Source organism: Diabrotica undecimpunctata, chromosome 9 (assembly GCF_040954645.1).
Source record: "Diabrotica undecimpunctata isolate CICGRU chromosome 9, icDiaUnde3, whole genome shotgun sequence".
Lineage (NCBI taxonomy): Eukaryota > Metazoa > Arthropoda > Insecta > Coleoptera > Chrysomelidae > Diabrotica > Diabrotica undecimpunctata.
In genome coordinates, this window is record NC_092811.1 from 103,557,038 (window position 1) to 103,578,210 (window position 21,173).

General features: G+C 34.4%; 1 protein-coding gene across 1 annotated transcript in view; it reads right to left on the reverse strand.

Moving 5' to 3' along the window:
• Positions 1 to 492: 492 nt before the first annotated feature.
• Positions 493 to 21,173, reverse strand: part of LOC140450358 (uncharacterized) — a 199,394-nt gene continuing 178,713 nt past the window's right edge. The window contains exons 2-4 of the mRNA XM_072543950.1: positions 13,315 to 13,986; positions 7,927 to 8,133; positions 493 to 1,555 (exon numbers count right to left, since the gene is read on the reverse strand). Of these exons, the coding sequence (XP_072400051.1) occupies positions 1,019 to 1,555; positions 7,927 to 8,133; positions 13,315 to 13,986 (1,416 nt within the window). The 3' untranslated portion in view covers positions 493 to 1,018. The remainder of the gene's footprint in view (positions 1,556 to 7,926; positions 8,134 to 13,314; positions 13,987 to 21,173) is intronic.

The following is a 21,173-nucleotide window of genomic DNA, read 5'->3' on the forward strand; positions in this document are numbered from 1 at the left end:
ATTATTCGACAACAATATAAATATCTATATCATAGCTTTTTAAAATCTGATCAGTACACAAACTTAGCTTTGAAAAATATAATAAGGTTTCATAGAAATCTAGGTCATTTGGAGTCAGAAGATCTTTTAGATAACATTAAAACAAGGTCTAAGAGACCCAACGATTCCTTTGAAATATAAATTAAAAATTATTTTGAGACGTGTGAAATAAATATTTTGTAAACTTTAATTACAATATATAAATATAGTAAACTAGACAAATTGCAGAGCAGAGCAGCAGCATCTAAGATCAGAATAGCCATGATGATTGCCAACCTCCGTCGCGGAGATGGCACGTGAAGAAGAAGACAAATTGCAACGTCTTTCTTAGACCATTTAATTTTTTAAAAGATACTCTTTTCAAATATATTCTTCCTATGGATACTTTTAGTATAAGTCTTTAAATAACTTATTAATCTTTAAAATTTTAGCTCTGTTAGGATCAAATTATTAAAAACAAAAATCTATTCAAATTCGTTTGTTTTAGTCTAATGTATGTTTGATTCTAATTTGGGTAATAGGTTGTCAATATAGCGATCAATGTGTTAATATAATAATTATACATTCTTCATTACTTCAAACAGTTTCGGTTGTTTACTCAATTTTAAAATTGCAAAAACTCTATATCGTAAGAATACTCCAATAAATTAAATTAATTCTTAAGTACTTTTTTCGTGCCAGACACTACGTAATTAAGTACCAAAGGATATTTAAATAAAATCTAATTAATAACTAAAAAATAAGTACAATATAGACCGTTGCATCAGCAGGAGCAGGAAAATTAGAGTTCGCGTCTGGCATTCAAAATCGTAAACCAGAGACAATTTTGATATAAAGTATTAAATATCTACATCCGAATTAAAGTTAAAAAATGAATGAAATGTATTTATTAAATATATATTTATAATTTATTAATAAATAAAGTTTTTGCAATTCTTTATAATTATCTAATTTAATAAAATTATTCTAGACTCTATTTTCAATAAGCATATCCGCCTCCAGGACTATATTTCTGTCTATTATCTGGTGGTAAGTATCCAGGCCCGGGTCGACCGGGTGTAGGAAAAGGCGGTCCGGTTGGTCTGCCACTGGGATATCCTGGACCTGGAGAGGGACTTGGGTAGCTTGGAGAGGGACCTGGGTAGCTTGGTGTGGGCCTTGGGTAGCTTGGAGACGGACTTGGGTAGCTTGGTGTGGGCCTTGGGTAGCTTGGTGATGGACTGGGGTAGCTTGGAGAAGGCCTTGGGTAGCCTGGAGAGGGACTTGGGTAGCTTGGTGTGGGCCTTGGGTAGCTTGGGGACGGACTTGGGTAGCTTGGAGTGGGCCTTGGGTAGCTTGGAGATGGACCAGGGTAGCTTGGAGAAGGCCTTGGGTAGCCTGGAGAGGGACTTGGGTAGGTAGGAATTCCTGGTCCTGGACCTGGCGCTGGTCTGGGATATCCGGGAGTTGGACCAACAGGGACTGATGGTCTATTGTTAGGGAATGAGGGGTAGTTAGGCGTTCCTTCGTAGCTTATCTGTAAGTTTAAAATAAATAATTGTATGATATTTTAGATTGTTGTTAGATGTATAATAAACTTTTAATTAATTAATTCTTTTTTATTTTTGTGCAATCATTGCTTATCAACGTCGTGGTTTGCATATTTATTTTTATTTTACTCTTTTACTAAAAATAATGAATAAAAAAATAAAACAAAGCGCAAAATCACAATCAGGATTAATGATATATAAACTCTAACATATGACCTGGGCCAGGTTGATGCTGGGCCAGGGTAAGCATTGAATCGGAGTGGGAATCTCAAACTGAATGAATTAACACTCAATATCAAACAGGTCATCGGGTGAATTTTAACTATAGCGTCATTTGTTTCTGTAAACCAAGAATTATTCAAGAACCCATTGAAATTAAAAATAATTGACTACTTTAATAAAAGGAACGACGGATTTAACACGGAGACTTCTTCACAAGTACAATAAATCACTGTTGGTTCCATACAATAATTGACCCTTTGTTTTCAATACTATTTGAGGTATATCCAACCAAATACTACACCAGTGTCACCATTACAGCGCCACGTAATAACGACAGGAATTGATTGAATGATGAACTGACTGGTAGTCAAGTGATAAAAAATTAGGATCCTAAAAGTCTTGATAAAGATTCCAGAGACAGAGTCGAAAGCTCAGAGTAGCAAAATGTGACCCAGTCCAACACGGAAACTAAATATTGGTATTCATTTCTATAATTATCTAATAATTTATTGCCCGTAATATTTCTTTTGTAAACGACAATAATTATTCTAATGAGAAAAACAAAAGCAATTCAAAAACCACTCAAGAAAGAGAATATCGATCACGAATGTATGTAAAAGAGAATAATGCTAATAAAAATTTAAAATTAGTTCCAAAACCAATCAGTCAACCAAGCCATATTCTGCAAAATGCAGTAAGATCTGCTTACTCATATTAAAAGAGGAAGTTAACAAAAGGAAAATACCACTATTAATAAGTCAGTAACATATCGATACATCATTTATGATATTTATATATACCACGTCGGGATAGTAGTATGAGGTTTTTTTCCTGTTTTTTCCTCATGATTTACGATGGAATCACTAACAGGAGAATTTTACTGTCATCATGGCATTCGGTTGTCTTATTAAATACGAATCATATACTACGATTTTTCTGACAAATATTCTCAAGTTAAAGTTGATTTCATGTAATCGAATGAACTCTTACAATAAAGTCGTCTCAGGAACGCAACTCAGCTATATTGTCAATATAAATGAGTCAGATAAAATTAAATTATTACCTACAAGAATTTTTCACCAAGTAACAAAAAACAAAATTTGTTTAATTTAATAATGTTTGTATTGTAAAAACGATTTCCGAAGTGGAAATTAAAACGTCCATAAACTTATTTTAAACTTTATTCGTGGCTTATTATAATACTTGATTAAAATTTAGTACATTTACTTCAGTAAAATAGTATGTAATTGCTTTAAAAATGTAATATTGCATTTAAAAAGGTGGCTGTATCTTCTAAATTAATAATTTTAGAAACAAATACAAAGAGACAAAAAATTGGTAAAATAGATATATCATTCTATTGACGTCCCGTTTTTAATACAATATTATACAGCAAAAAATTTGGAGGGAGGGAAGGTAAAACTGGTCGCTACTTTGGTTTTATTGGTCGTGGAATACTAACACAATATAAATGTTCATAAAAACAATTTAAGGCGCTTTGGGTTTTTGAAAAGATTTGAAATACTTTTGACGTGTCTTAGATTTGACAATAGCATGGATCACGAAGAGCGGAAGAAAACTGATAAAACAGCGACTATTTAAAATATTTTTAATAATTTTGTGACTAATTGCCAGAGGCTATACACGTTCTAACCGACATATTACTGCTGACAACTATTTTTCTTCAATAGAGTTAGTCACAGAGTTGCAAAAACGCCATTTCACGTATGTGGGTACAGTAAAAAAAATAAGCGAGAAGTTCCTTTGGAATTCCAGGCTAATAAAAGTAGGGAAATTGGTATAACATTCTATAGTTTCTCCAATGACATAACCTTGATATCATATGTACCGAAAAAAAAAGTAAAGCTGTTCTTTTATTATCCTTTATGCATCACAGCAAAGACAATGAATTAGGAAAACCAGAAATAATTCGACCCTATAATAATACAAAATCGGGAGTATTTTAGATATGAAGTGTGCCAATTATAGTGCAAACCGCCAAACAAGGCGTTGGCCCTTATTTTATAGACTTATAAATATAAGTTCAGTCAACAGTTACATACTTTATCTTTGTTACAAAGATAATAAATTACTTTCACGTTTTAAATTTGTAAAAGATTTGGCCTTTGAACTAATTCAGCCTCATCTAAGGCAAAGACTTGAAACAAATCTTCCCCTAGACCTTAGAAAGCAGATAGAGATTTTTTTGGGAATAAATCCCGAAGTGCTTGTAGAGAATATCGGCGACAATGTTCCAGATGATAAACTTCCTAAAAGAAAATTTTGTAGCATTTGTCCATCAACAAAAATGAGGAAGACAAATTATAAATGTGTGCGTTGCTCAAATGCTATTTGTTTGTAGTGTAGTAGAAAGGTTTGCGTTACCAGTCTTCAAAATTAGTGGGTAGCTGTAGTATATTTTTTGTTTTATCTGGAAATATATATGTTTGTTTACTTAATTACGCCTAATAATGTTGTTTTCTATATTACACATTTTCTTTTATGTAAGTATTATATATGAATAAGTTTTTTTTGCTCGTTTATACCAAATAAACTCTTTAATATTTTGCTTTTCTCTTCAAATGCTACATTTGTTTTTGATTTATTTCAATTTTTACCTATACTGGTCCAATAGACCATTTGTTTCGCATTAGCAATAAAAGTACTATGTTTCGGGTTAAAGGTTAAATTCTTCAATAAAGCTTATGTTGATTGAGACTGGCTGAATGATAATTATTGTCCAAGCTAACAAAAATGTCGTCATTCATTCAATAACAAATTTGAGGATATCCTTATGTTTTTTTTTGCTTCATAATGTCGTTTATTTCTGTATTTCTTTGTTTCATCTACCAATTTAGGGACGTTGTGTCTAATTCGTTTTCACTTTAGTTTGGCAATTCTTAATTATCGTAGCGCATCGATCATCGTCTAGAATTTTTTCCAGATTCTAGCAGTCGGTACTTTCTTACATGCATAATATCTAATATGGTTTAAATGTCTTCTATTAATTAAAATTCTCTTATTTTCTCAGTCCAGTGATACCATTACAATTTTTGTTTTACTTTTTTTATTTTTTTGTATCTATTTTAAGACACATTTTAATTGCTTTTTAGATTAGCGTAGTGTGTTAGTAGTAGTTGTTGGTAAATTTTACTAATTAACAATAAAACTATTAAAGTGATGAATAAAATACCATCGAAAAGATACACACAACACAACTTTTTTGCCCGTTTCTGCTCGGTATCGAATGGACGTCTTCCGTTAACTGATAAGAACAACTCCCGATTTTCTTGTTCTTATTGTGGGAGGTATACAGGGCGTTTTAGAAATAGGTTTCAGGAATAGGATCAGATTCTATACACTTTTTGTCAAATATCCAACAATATAACAAATGCTTTCAAATGACGTCGTTTGTGGCATCCATCCAAGAGTTGCACCGAGAAAACTGTATGATCTCAACACTTTGACTGAATTAATTCAAACAAATCTTCCGCTATCGAATGAACAACAGAAGTATGTATTTAATACACTTATGAAAGTAACAAATGATAAAACAGGAGAGATTTACTTCTTAGATGCACCTGGTGGTACAGGAAAAACTTTTTTGATTTCATTGATATTAGCAACAATTCGCTGACAAAATAAAATTGCACTTGCACTCGCTTCGTCGGGAACCGCGGCAACGTTGCTTTAAGGTGGTCGAACAGCCCATTCAGCACTAAAATTGCCATTGAACATGCAAAGTAACGAAACTCCAACCTGCAACATTTCGAAGAACTCTGCAATGGCAAAGGTTTTGCAGCAATGTGAATTGATTGTTTGGGATGAATGCAAGAATGCAAAGAAAAATCTTTGGAGGCTTTAGATTGAACCTTACAAAATCTAAAAAAAATCATAACCCATTTGGTGGTGCAATGATTTTATTAGCAGGAGATTTTCGTCAAATATTGCCAGTGATTCCACGATCAACGTCAGCTGATGAACTCAATGCATGGTTAAAGTCCTCCAATTTGTGGAAACATGGCAAGGTATTACACTTAAGCAAGAATATGTGTGTCGAGTTGCAAAATGACCAATCTGGAGACATATTCTCTAAGCAACTCATTGACATAGGTAATGGCAAATTTCCTATAGACACCTTGACTGGTTGCATTAACTTTGCAACTAAGTTTTTGTCAGTGAACTCGATCAAAAGATGAACTTATTCAAAAGGTGTTTCCAGATGTTGCTTAAAATTACAGAAACCATGATTGGTTTAGCGAACGGGCTATATTAGCTGCAAAAAGCATAAATGTAAATGAATTAAATTTTAAATTTCAAGAACAAATTACAGGCGAATTGAGGATATATAAATCAGTTGATTCGGCTACTAACCAAGATGATGACGTCAACTATCCGCCTGAATTTTTAAACTCGCTGGATTTACCAGGATTGCCACCTCACAATCTTCAATTAAAGGTTGGATCGGTAGTTATAATGTTGAAACATATTAACCAACCGCGTCTTTGCAACGGCACACGGTTAGCGATAAAAAAATTAATGAACAACGTGATAGAAGCAACTATACTGAAAGGAAAGTATAAAGAAGAAGACGTTTTCATACCACGCATCCCAATGATTCCGACTTTTCCTGTTGCTTTTGTTTTTAGTGGATCCAAAGGGTGGCCAAGGTTCGTGAAAGCGAAGATACTTAGGTCACCCGAGCTGACCCTCACACACCGCCCTATTATCATGGTGACGGTTCTGTTCAGGAGAATTAAAGAAATAAACTGCCACATTCCAAATCTATTTGACAAAACGAAGCTGTCGGGTCCGCTAGTTAGTAATAATTTTAAGTGAACTTAAACATACAATTTTACACCAAGAAGTAATTTTGGTAAAACTCGATACTGTGTATTGTTTTCGGAATATTTATAAATTTAAAAATTATGAAGTAATAACCGATTTTGGTATAAAGTTCTAAAAGTTATATCTCAATTTTCTCTTTGCCAAGGAAAACTTGACAAACTTAGAGAAAACAAGACATTTATTGATTGTTATGACGATAAGTCAACAATAATTAGGTTTTTGAACCATTTTTACTTGTAAAATTATATATCATTAATCCAAACGTATTCAAATGTTGAATACACTGACATGTTATTAAACTTAGGCGAGTATTTAGGAAACTGTAATGCAGCTTTTACGCGTTATGCTGAAAAGTTTCGTAGAAAAAACCAAGTAAAAAACATTAACAGCCGTTGGACGACGTTGTCGAGAAATTGGGAATGTGAGACCAAATTAAAAGAAATTCTGGTAGACCAAGAACAATTAATTTACAATTTAGAACAATTTACTTGATCAAGATCCAATAGTTAGCATAAGGAATATGGCAAGACAAACAAATACGTCTTCTTCAAAAAGATAACACCGTCGGGTACTTAAGGAGTAGCAACTACATCCTTATCATTACAGACAAGTCCAAGAGATCTTACCAGAAGAATCTACCGATCTACTGGTTATAGCGGATTTTTGTCAAAAATTGCAAGAAAGAACAGCCCTCAATCCAATTTTTTAAAAATGCAGTCCCTTTACGGACACGGCCACCTTTACGCGACAATGTATTTTTAACTCCCATAGTGCACAATACAAGTGTAATGAGAATCCATGAGTCAAAAAGGTATCGCGTTACCAACACTCATGTAAATCTAATGCTTGGGAAGCAGCTTTAGCTAACAAATTAATAGGTTATCATATTCTAAATGGAAATTTAAATGGTGATATGTACCTTGATTTTTTAAACAATTACTTATTCGAAATATAAGAAGCTTTAAAGACAAGTGAGCGAAGGTCTATATTTTTTATGCACGCGTGCAATTTTGGTTAATAATTCTACCCTTAAAAAAGTTATGTTGAATAATACTTGGTACAAACCTTGTAACTAGTGCCCTATAAGAGAGTTAGATATAAAAACAAAATCATGAGACATTGTAGTAGTTTCGCCAAAATCGTAAACATTTTTTCTTCAACTCCCTTTATCTTGAAAACAAATGGCGTTATAAAAATTTTTTACCAAGCAAACCTACATTATTTTCCTATCCTACAGACGGTGTAACCTTTTTTTTTAATAACTTTAAAATATTTAAAAATATATTACTTTTGCGTGGAATCCTGTGGCCCAATCAGCTGTATATTTGACAACCTGGGTTCTGCCGTCTGGAAGCTGAACTCTGTATTCGCCGTTAGTCTGGTCACCGTTGTTAATAGCGTTATGTGAGTAATCGTTCCCGTAGGATGGTTCTTTTACTTCGTAGTTGAATTGGAATGGTTCTGCGGGTTTGTGTGGAAGTTTTAGATGGTCGTCCTAAAAACATAATATCAAAATTATTACAATTAACCTATTAAGCTACGATTAAATTTTTATTTAATTTTATTTTATTTAAAAAATATTTATTTATGTAAGAAATATGTAAAGAATATAATAGACTTACAACAAAGCAAAACAAAGCCAAAGATAGAAAGGAGACATTAAATACACTGAAATCACAGAGGAGAGGCAAAGCCAAAATAGCAAGAATAATAAGAAGCACAGCCAAAAGAACTATATCGGACTGGGTGGAACAGATCAAATTTAATCACTAGTACTAAGAAATAAGCCTTAAACAGTCGAAGGATTTTATACATGAACCTTCCAAGAAGAGATCCAAAGATCTATTGAATAGAAATAATCTCCAGTTTTTTGGGTTCGAACTTGAAATTTTGTGTCTTGTTTTTTGTTGTTATTTGATAATAAAATAGAGAAAGATTTTTTTATCTTGCTTGTTGATTGCTGGGCCTGACATTCAGCAGCCGTGCTCATCAATGTGTTACCACTTATACAAGTATATTGCCCGGCTGGATTTAAAAAGCCGCATTTGGTATTATGTCATTAATCCTTTTTATTCATCGTCTTGCTACCGAAGACATAAGAATGGAATTCATATTAAATTCGAGGGTTGATTGTACTAGCTGATTTTAAGTGAGTGAGCAAATATTTGATTTAGACATTTTATATGACCCACATGAACGGGGTACTGTGGGATAGACAGATTACCAGATATACAAAGAAGAGAATTTATAACACCTTGGTATGCAGTATAATGACCTATGGAGCAGAGAATTGGATAATAAATAAACGAAACAGATCCAAAATCACAGCAACTAAAATGGAGTTAATGAGAAGAAGCTGCAGAGTGACAAAAATAGATCGCATCAGAAATGAGGAGATAAAACGAAGAATGGCAGAAGAAACGTTTAATTTGGTATGGACATGTGAGAAGAACAGATCATACAAGGTGGATAGCAAAGATTTCGAATTGGAGCCCAATAGGAAGGAGGAAAAGAGGTAAACCCCGAAGATCATGGAGGAATGAAGTGGACGAGGCCATGGACAGACGAGACCTTAGAGATGGAGAATGGCAGAACAGAAAGAACTGGAGACGTTGGCTGAAAGAAAAAGAGAATATTTAAGAGTTTATTTAGTATTATGGAAATTAAAAAATACCATTTACCTTAGAACAATGGTTTTATTTTGATTTATTTGAGATGATTTCAAGTAAAACGTAAAGCGAGTTACAACAAAGAAAGATCGAAGAAGTTGTTAATCTATGAAAAATCTTAAATAACATTTACCCATACGGATTTTTATTATTTATTTAAAGTGACCATTTACGTTAACAACTATAACTTTATTGCATCCGATAAATTGTCTTAAGGGACAACGTTTATTAGATCTTAGTTGAAAAATACAAATAAGATATTACTTTAAGTTTTAAAGAAGTTGAAAATAATAAACATTGGTAGTGCCAATAAAGGTCAGAATCAAAATAAGATCCAAACAACTTAATAGAAAGATCGACAAAAACATAGGCAGTATGGCTACAGCAAAAATACAAGAAGAGGAACACTTCAAGTAGAATACAGGAAGAAAGCATTCCACAAAAAGAATAAGGATGTCGCACGAATTTGGAAAACTAAAATTAAATACATTTTTAAAAACAAGGAAATAGAACCTATTCAGAAAAACAAAAGGATATTTGAAACAGATATCTTGCAAACCTATTCAAAGGTGATAAACCAACAAAATATCCCAAAGTTAATATTAATGAAGCGGTCCACATATTAGTGAAGGAACAGTCGGGGTAACACAAGCTATGAGAAATAAAGCACGTAAACCAATAATAATAGAAACAGAAATCAACGAATGATGAAAGGAATACTTTCGAAGCATACTGAATATTGTAAGTGGGATGGTGGAAGCAGATATTCTATTCTGCGGATGTAAAAATGTCAGGACTAACACTGCAAGAAGTAAAAAATGCGATAGCATCTCTTAAAGATCACAAAGCGCCAGGATATGATGATACAACTGGAGAATTGATAAAAAAAGAGGAAACGTTCAACATCATCAATTGTATTACATTATTCTGAGAGTATAGCAAAAACAGAAAATGCCTAGGGAATGTAATGGAAGCCTTATAATACTCATACATAAGAAGGGAGATAAAGAACAATTTCGAAATTATAGAGGCATATCGCTTATTAACACAGCATATACAGTTCTATCAATTATCTTGCTAGAGAAACTCACTCCGTATTCGAAAGATATTCTACGCGACTACCAATGCGGTTTTCGTGCTGGAAGGTCAACAATAGATCAAATATTTACGATCCGACAAAGATTAGTAAGCATATAATTCGATAAAAAAAACAGACTATGGCTAGCAATGCTAGAAATGGGAATACCAAGAAAATTAGTGGAGCTAACTCAAATGTGCGTGACAGACTCATATGTACAGCTATAGATAAGAAACAAAACATTATATATTATGCTATTCAATTTGGACTTAGAATATGCAATAAGTAACATATCGTCTAAGCTGACTAGACAGTGGGATTTGCAAATCGAGGATCAAAACTATTGTTGGTGTTTGCTGATTATCTAAATGCAGTCGCTCATCCTACAAGAGACGTAAGAGAGGTATTTTCACAACTCGAGGAGGAAGCAGGTAGTCTGGGTATTTAAGTAAATAAAGAGAAGACGACAAAGATGCTAGTAACCAAAAATTCAAGACCAAGAGTTAGGCAGAACATAACTATTAATGACTACAACTTTAAAGTAGTAAAAGAATTTTAGCAAGGATAGATGAAAGGAATTATTATACCATTATACTCTCTAACATTATTATTAAGATCTAATCTGCTAAAAATAAAATCTAAATTAAAAGTATACAATTCAATTATTCGCCCAGTTGTTACATATGGAAGTGAAACATGGACTCTACATCAGCGTTAAATAAATAAGCTGCTGTTATTTAAAAGGCAAGTTCGCAGAACGAGATTTGAACCTCAAAGAGATGAATTAACAGAAGAGTGAAGAAGGAGCCGCATTGCTGAATTGGTGACTCTGTATGGTAACGAAAACATCGTCAGACATAAAAGCTAACCGAATAAGATTTGCAGGTCATGTGCTAAGATTAAAGAAAAATAGAGTGCTAAAGACAGTGTTTTTTAAAAGACCAGACGCTAGAAGATCAGTAGACCGTTCCAGAAAAATATGTAAGGATGATGTTGAAGCCAATATATCTAGGATTGGGGTACAACAATTGGAAATGGAAGCGCAAGATCAGCGAAGATAGAGAGCTATAGTGGTTGTGGCGGAGACTAGCCCCGAGTTGTAAAGGCAGTCAATAAGAAGAAGAATCATAGGCAACTTTAACAAAACAAAGGTTCTTGTAATATAAAATCTAAAATTTGCTGCCAAATTAATTCCACTGTTTTGAGAGCACGAGTCGACCATGATCTATATTTTATCGAATTTGATCATATCATTTGACAATATTGTAAATAGTTCTTTTGAATTTACTATTGCTATTGAGTACACTAGTTTGTAATACAGAAGTAAGTCCAAGACAAAGATTCGTCTTTAGCAAATTCAAAACATTGTTGCCAAGTCTTGTCCGACAGTTTATTATAATTATTTTATTTATAACGAGAAAAACAATTTACAATAAATCGAAACGTACAGCAAGTGTTTAGAGTGGGTAATCGTCAAACTCAGAAATTCCCGATACAACGCGGAGTACCTGAGGAAGACACCATATCACCGAAACTGTTCACTGCGCTTTTGAAATTTATATGTAAAGGGGCAAAACTGACCGAGAAGGGCATAAATATAAATGGAGAAAAACCTAGCCACCGTAGGTTTGCAGACGATATTGTGCTCATAGCTGATGGGATATATGTCGCCGAAGAAATTCTAAATTAGCCCTACCTTTTTTCGCTATAAGGAGGATTGAAAATAAATATATCTAAAACCCAGATAATGACAAGGGTTGTAGTCAGCGAAGATATATGCATAGGAACAAGATCCATAGACCAGGTAATGGCCTATAAATAACTACGTCACGAAATTCGCATAGCAAAAGATAACCAAACTGTTGTGCTTCTTCGTCGTATAAGACTGATTTGGGCAGCGTTTGGCAAGTTAAAACACATTTTTATATCGTCCGACATACATCTCACGGACTTACGGAGCGGAAACGTTGACTGTGATAAGGAGAATAGTGAAAAAGATCCGTGTGGCTCAAAGAGCGATGGAGAGTGCTATGTTCGGTGTTTCCCTGCGAGACAAGATCCTAAACCGCCAGCTATGACAAAAATCAGGAATGGATGATGCTGTAGAGAGATTAGCAACACTGAAGTGGAACTAGGCAGGTCACGTGGCTCGAGTGACAGATAACAGATAGACAAAGCGAATACTGGAATGGAGACCAGGAGATAATGCCTACTGATGCAAAAGTCGTCCACCAACCCGTTGGACGGAAGATCTAAAACGTTGCCATAGGAATTGGATGTAAGAGGCACAAGGTCGAAACAGATTGAAAATTATGAAAGAAAATCTATATCCACCAGTGGACAAGCGATGATTGAATTAAAATACTTCTTGTATTAAATCTAAGATCTCTTAAGTCATTTTTGTTTATGTAGTATGTTTTCTAAGTTCTTGTGCATCCAAAATTGCACTACTTTATTAAAATGAAACTTCAAGTCTGCACTATGCTTCTTTCAATTTTTATAGGTTCGATTTCTGTATTTTATTGAATTTAACGGTTGTTTATTGAGTTTTCAAAAAACTGCTTTTTTGCTGTCATCTAACATTTCTATGGCATCAAGTTCTTTTATGAGTATTTTTAGCCACACTTGTATTTGTTCTGCCACGGGATTGTGATTTGACTCCACGCCTATACCAAGGTAAAATTTTATACTATGAATGACGTTTCCCTATTTTTTTTGTGCTAGCTCACAGTCAAATTTATTTCTGAATGATCCTGGTATCTTGGAGAATCTTTATGTATAAAGGCTTCTTAAGTATAGTTTGAACAGGGTGCTAGAGATCAACTTTGTGTCATCTTGGCAGAATTTTATAGTAAAAACAATAATATAGTAGGTATTAAAAATAAATGTTATTAAAAAAAATTGTATTTAATATTAAAGGTATACGTACAGGTCCATTTCCTGGTATGGGTCCGCCAGGTTTGAATGGAACTATTGGTCCTCTTGTTGGTGGTGTTCCTGGAATTGGTGGTTGACGAGTTCCAGGTATTGGAGGAGGTCCATATGTTGGCCTTGGTGTAGGCTGAGTTACAGGAGGTCCAACTGGTGGTCTGTAGGGAGGTCCATATGTTGGTCTTGGAGGTTGAGTTACAGGGGGCCTGTAAGGCGGCTGAGTAACTGGAGGTCTATAAGGAGGTTGGGTAACTGGAGGTCTGTAGGGTGGTTGAGTGACTGGTGGTCTGTAAGGAGGTTGTGTTACGGGAGGCCTGTAGGGTGGTTGAGTGACCGGTGGTCTATAAGGAGGTTGTGTAACGGGAGGTCTGTATGGTGGTTGAGTGACTGGTGGTCTATAAGGTGGTTGTGTTACTGGAGGTCTATATGGCGGTTGCGTTACTGGCGGTCTATAAGGAGGTTGAGTAACTGGAGGTCTGTAAGGAGGTTGGGTAACTGGTGGTCGGTATGGAGGAGACGTTGGTGGTAGTGTAGCAATGGGAGGTCTACTTGGGAATGGTATGGGAGGAACAGGATATTCGTAGCCTTTTTTTGGAGGTAGATATGCATTTTCCCCGGGTGCTATGGCAGCAAAAGCTGCTGCAGTTAAGCAGCAAAGTACTGCCGGAATCTGCAAATTAAAACATGAATAATTAATTATAGATCGATATATTGATGTTAAACTGATAAAACCAACAGTAATAAAGGTATTAAATAATGTAGTAAGATAAAAAATAGTATTTCTTCTCAAACCTTATTTTCACTACTACATTTCAATTTAAAATATGTCATAGATAGCAGAAAAAAATGTATGTCTGTGATTATTTGTCGAAGAAAACTATATCATCAACATATATGCATATATTCACACATTTTATTATGTCACATATTTATTTAATTCGCATTTATTAAAAAAAATAATCGAATTAAAAGCTTTATTTGGTATTTAAATTCTTTCTAAGGCATTGAAAGACAATCGTTTATTAGCAAGGCATAGGTACGTTTGATGCCACAATTTCAGGTAAGTTTTACAGATCTTGTATGAATTGTGATCGCTTTTTATTCCTGCTAAGATCCTTTGGATTTGATAGCAAAGAAACAAGAGAAGAGAGAAAGACAAATGATCAGTTTACATAGATTCGAGAAATTTCGAACTTTTTTATCGATACGTGTGGAACATCATCGTATTATCTATCCTCATACGTCACAATTGATGAACAACTTTTGGCATTTCGAGGACGCTGTCATTTTAGAAGGTATATTTCGAACAAGCGAGCGAAGTATAAGATAAAAATTGATACGACATGCGATTTCTCAACCAAATATATGGTAGATGCAAGTCCTTACTTGAATTTTATGTAAACGAGTTGACTAAATCAATTCACGGTATGCATGGCAACATAACTATGGACAACTGGTTGATATCGGTTTCTCTCGCTGACCAATTGTTACAAGATCCCTACAAATTAAACATGATAGGAACTATGCGTAAGAATAAGAAGGAGATTCCTTAGGAGTTCTTGAAAGTAAAAGACCGAAATTGTACTACGTCAGTGTTTTATTTCGATCGAAAAAAGACGTTAGTATCTTACACGCCAAAGAGAAACAAAATTCGACCAAATGTATTCTAATGTGAGTTCCAGCAGAAAAACACGGAGTTGGCCATTATGCGTATTCTATATTCTATCTATCTATCTAATTAGCCTTCTTCGGTCTATCTTTGGACATAGGCCTCCCCAATCCTTTTCCATTCTTCTCTGTCTGTCGCTACAGTCATCCACCTAGAGCCCACGTGCTTCTTGATATCATCTGCCCATCTCATTTGGGGCCATCCTCTGCTTCGTTTATATTCCCACTTATAATTCCCACTGTTTATATACAACTTATAAGAATTTTGTTCCATCGGTCTTCTTTTTATATTGTGTCCGGCAAATCTCCATTTTAATTTTGCAACTTGTCTAATATTCCTCACTTTTGTTTTCTCTCTTATCCACTCGTTTTTCTTTTTATCCATTAATCTTATGTGCAACATTTGTCTTTCCACTGCTCTTTGGGTTTTTATAATTTTGTCCATGTTTGCTTTTGGAAATGTCCACATTTGGGAACCATAAGTGAGAACAGGGAGTACGCATTAATTGTATACTTTGGTCTTAAGATGCTGTGGATATCTTTTGTGTTTAAGAATATAGCTTATTTTGCCAAATGCCGCCCATGCCAGTCTAACTTGTCTTTTTATCTCTGCTGTTTGGTTTTCTTTGTTAAGTTTTATAGTTTGATCCAGATATATATAATCCTGAACTTGTTCTATTTCATCTTGTCTGATCCTCATTGTGATGTCTTCATCTGTATTTGTTATGATTTTGGTTTTGCTGTAATTCATATTAAGGCCTATCTTCCAGTTTTTTCATCAATTCAAATAATTCTTCTTTTTTATCGGTTATTAATGCGATGTCATCAGCGTACCTTAGATGGTTCAAGCGTTGTCCACAAATTTTTATACCTTTTTCTTCCCATTCTAATCTTTTAAAAATATCTTCCAGAGCCTATTGAAAAGTTTCGGTGATATTGTGTCACCCTGTCTCACGCCTCTATTTATTTGTATCGATTTTGTTCCTTCTATATATATTTTAATTGTTGTTTTGGCTTCCTTATATATATATTGGCTATTAGTTCCGTATATCTGTGGTCAATTCTGCTGTTAATCAAAGAACTTTTAACTGCCCAATGTTCGACACAGTCGAAAGCCTTTTCGAAATCTATGAACGCTATATATAGAGGAATATGGTATTCATTTTCTCGTTCTATAAGTATTTTCATACTTAGTAAATGGTCACTTGTTTTTACTGTCCAAGAAAAAAAAGGCGTATGACCTCCAACTATTGCAAGGAATGCAAGAAGCCAATTTGCGGAGAACAACGAAGAGATATTTGTGCCATATGTTCCTAAAAATACCTAAATATGTTTCTTCGTAATTTTATGCTTTTTTTACTGAGAATCTTTTTCTTCTTAGAGTGCCATATCCCTACGGATCGTCGGCGACTACCATGCTTATAATATTTTTATACTGATCTCGGTCTTGCGCTACGTGTAGCAATTGGTCCGCTGTCAAACCTGTCCACTGCCGCAAATTCCTCAATCAAGAGAGTTTCTTCCGTCCTATCCATTTCTTTCCTTCGATTTTACCGTTGAGAATTAGCCGAAGGAACTCATATCTTGGTCCTCTGATTATATGTCCAAGATATTCTAGTTTACGCCTCTTAATAATATTTAATAGAGTTCGTTGATGTCCCATTCTTCGAAGAACTTCTTCGTTTCTGGTTCTACTAGTCCATGGAATTTTTAGTATCCTTCTATACAACCACATCTCAAACGCCTCGATTTTATTCATGATATCGGCGTTTAAAGTCCAAGTTTCACATCCATACAAAAGTACAGACCACACGTAACATCTTGTAAACTTTTCACGGATTTCCAAATTTAATGAGTTATTGGATAATAGAGGCTTGAATTTTTGAAATGAGTTTCTTGCCTGTTCAATTCTACATCGAATTTCGAAGGATGGATCTAGATTTTGGGTAATCCAACATCCAAGGTATTTGAATCTCTGAACTCTCTGCAGCGGTTGTTGGTTTAATATCAGTTGGGTTGCGCCGATATTTATCGACAGTCCCCAATTTGTGCATTCCATGTCAACTCTATTGATTAGCTCCTGCAGATCGTCGATGTTTTCAGCTAGAATCACAGTATCGTCGGCGTACCGTATATTGTTAATTATTTCTCCTCCTATGATAATTCCTTTTTGATCTTTTAAAGCTTCCCTAAATAGATTCTCAGAATACACGTTAAAGAGGGTGGGAGATAGTATACAGCCTTGTCTTACGCCTCGTTCAATACTGATTGGCTTTGATTCTCTGTTGTTGGTATTAATAATGGCTGTTTGGTTCCAGTAAAGTTTGGCAATAAGTTTGATGTCTTTCTCATCTAGTTGGATGCTCTGCAAGGCGGTAATTAGTCTGGTATGCTGAACGCGATCAAATGCCTTTTCAAAATCAATGAAGCACATATATACGGGTTTTCTTACCTCCCAACATCGTTGAAGGAGTGTTTGCATAGAAAATAGTGCTTCTCTAGTTCCAAGGCATCTCCGGAACCCGAACTGCTCTTGACTAATTATTTCTTCGCACCTGTTGTTAATTCGGTTTAGAAGAATATGCAACAGTATTTTAACGGCATGGCTCATTAAACTAATGAGTCTACAATCGCTACATTTCTTAACGTGTGGTTTCTTAGGTAGAGGAATAAAGATCGACTTTAGCCAGTCCGATGGAATTTCACTGGTATCATATACTTGATTGAAAAGTACAGTGAGTTCTTTTATATTGTCATTTGAGAGTAATTTTAGCCATTCGCTGTATATTTGATCTGGTCCACTGGCTTTGTTGTTTTTGGCTTGGTGTATGGCTTTTTCCACTTCAGCGTTTAAGATTGATGGTCCTGTATTTGCACTTAAGTTAGGTAGTGATCCTCGATCATCCTTAAATAATGCTTTAATGTAGTTTTCCCATTCCTCCATTACTTCGTCTTCTAGGGATAGTGCATGAACTTCATTATTCGTTAATGTTATGGGTGTATTTGTTTTGTGTACTGTAACTTCTTTTATTTTCTTATGTGTGTTAAATTCGTCATGTTTTCGTTGCAATTCTTCTAATTCCTCACATTTTGCTCGCATCCATAACTCTTTGGCTTCCCTGATTTTTCTTCGAATCAGATTATGCTTTCGTTTATACTCTGAGTTATTTCTATTTTTAAGCTGTCTTCTTTCGTCCATCATTTCGATTATTTCATCTTTCATCCACGCTTGCTTTTTATAATGGGTGACAGTTTCACTTTGCGTTGCTGTATCGATGATACTATTTTTTATGTTATCCCATCTTTCTTCGACTGTTGGTATATTGTATACTTATGTGATGTCTCGAATTTTTTTATTCATTGTCTGTTCAAAGTGATGTTTAAATTGTTCTTCTTTTAGTTTTTGTCTATCGTATTTCTTTGTAATGGAAGGCTTTTTGATTGTCTTTAATTTTAGGTTGATTCTTCTTCTTTTAGTTTTTGTCTATCGTATTTCTTTGTAATGGAAGGCTTTTTGATTGTCTTTAATTTTAGGTTGATTCTAGATGCCAGTAAATTGTGATCGGTGGCTGCGTCGGCACTTGGATATGTCATTTACATGAGTTTCGAAATCTATTGTTATTTATGATATAATCTATTTGGTTACGCATTACACTACCATGGCCATCTCTCGGTGATATCCATGTATAGAGACGTCTTTTTGGTCGTTTAAAACATGTGTTGGTGATAACAAAGTTTTTCTCTTGGCAGAACTCCACCAATCTATCACCTCTTTCGTTTCTTTCCCCAAGACCGAATCCTCCAGTAACTCCGGAAGTTATGTCTTCTGAGAATCAGTAATGAAAACAAAATTTAAAATAAAAAAATATAGGCTTTTTTCGATAGAGTAGTAAAATTTACGATAGCCTCGTATTTACGTAGTAGTTAAAAGAAACCCCCAACTGATACAGCTTCTTATACTTGATTACCGACTAGGAAAAATCTTCACGTTACAAAAGAACACTTTTATTTTCATTACTGTAGTTATATAAAATCTTAATGTAGACGTTTCAACATCTTGTAACAATCCTCGGTAATGACGCTTATCTAAAATTACACGCCATCCAAATGATATCATATGTTATTGTTAATAATTGCCCGAAGTACTTTGTTCAATGATTGATGACTTGTCTTCTATTATATCATGTTGTCTTGTATGTATAGATAACTCAACGTTAACGATATTTATTGTGTCTCGTTATTTGTGTACAAGCGTTATGCGAACATAAATCGATTAGACCGAAGACAACTTATAGAATACAGAAGCAGGTAGTTGTCAAAACAACAAATTTAAGTGTCTAAAAGTTGATATGAGCACTTGATTTTTTAATTAACATTTTTGTGATTTGTTTTATTTTGATTGGGACTTAATAAAGAGGTTCTTAAATTTTTTATATATAATTTAAATAAATAAAGAGATATTGCTTGAGAAAGTTCCCTGTTTAACGTCGCGTTGATTTTATTTGCTTTATGTATACTTGCTATAGTTTTGCTCAGTTTATTCGGTATTTGCAAAGATGTTTGGCATTTAAGTCAACTCAAAAGATTTTTTAGTTATGATGCATGAATGAAGAGTTGAGCATGTCAAATGATGTTTATGCATTTGTACAAACATTTTACAAACAAAAAATATACGTTTAATCTTCTTCATCCAGAAAGTAATACAGGTAGAGGTTTTCACTGTTTTTATTATCGGCTTGAGATGTAGTAAACTTATTATAAAAAGTCCTGGTATCTGAGTTGATCAACAATCGTATAAAATGTTGCAGGTCACTGAGCTTGTGTTGAGAAATCGAGAAGAGGGCTTTTCAAGATTTCCTCTTAATGGAGCATGTTTTTCTTTGTTTTTTCTTGTTTTGGGTGGTTTCCACACAGCATTTGCGCTCAAGTATGTACCGTAGAATGCCTTTCGATAAAAAAACTGTTGTTTGCCTGCTCTAACTTTTAAACAACGCATTAGCCTGGTAAGGAAAGGGCATTTCTTTTGGTAAATTGGTGCCAAGTATTTGGTTTAGTCACTAAAAAAGCTCTTTTTTAGTTAATTACAGCGAATGGTGAGGGCTTTTTTCTGCTTTGCTTGATAATTTCTCCCCATCCATTACGTAATTCAACCTAAGACTTTTGGTTGATGTAGCTCATGTTTTTATTCCATTTAAGATGTGAGTGCCCTCGAGTAGGTAAACATACTTAAATGCTGTCGAAAAACAATATTTTACAGTAACGAGGTAGTGGAATTAGCGAATGACAGTATAGTTTTTGTTTTGCCCTCCGCAAGACTCGCAAAAAATTTGTAATTGACGAATTTCGTGAGACAAAAGTTTTTCCACAAAACTGTTGAGCATAGAACATACACCATCCGACCCCTTACGAGCATCTGTTTTATCACATGTGTAAAAGGCTGCATCTACACTGAATAGAATGTGAATATTGAAGCTGTAGAAACTCAGTTGTCTTCTGTAATAGACATCATTGGTAGTGATTTAATTCATCATGAGTCGGAAGATTTCTTTGGAAATTCATAGTAATAGATACTACAGTGTTTTTCTTTCTACTGATTTTCTTGGATCTCTTTTTAACTGAATAAAAATTTTAAGATTTTGCAACGTGAAGTTTGTATTCTCTTTCCAGGTTCTTTAGTTCTTTTACTCGAATCAATTTTTCTGGATCAAGGAGACCGTCGTTTTCTGCTTTTAGCCTAGCTTTCTGAGACTTTAAAGTATGTTATTTACTACATGTATCTTTTCGGGGAAATTGATCCAAATGTGTCATAATGAACAGCTTTATCAGGGTAGGAGTTATTGTAAATTTTTCTCCTTATGTCAATCGAGTCAATCACCGATGTATAATTTTCTTCTAAAACTTTATGTGGTCAGTTTAAATGTTTCCCCTCCCATCTTTTGAGCTACACCCACAAGCCAGGAGCGATTTCTGAATTTCTGATTTCACAGTTTGCGCTTTTGCATAGGAATCAGAGTAAATAAGAACGGCAGTACAAAATTTCGAATTAAAAAATAATAGAGCCCTAGGATGGACAGTCTCTGTGCCAAACTCTTTAAACAAAGTGGCGACATAATGGTAAAACACATAGGTAAGTCAATAAATGAAATCTGGCTTAGGATAGAAAATAGGACGCCAAACGCGGAATTGACC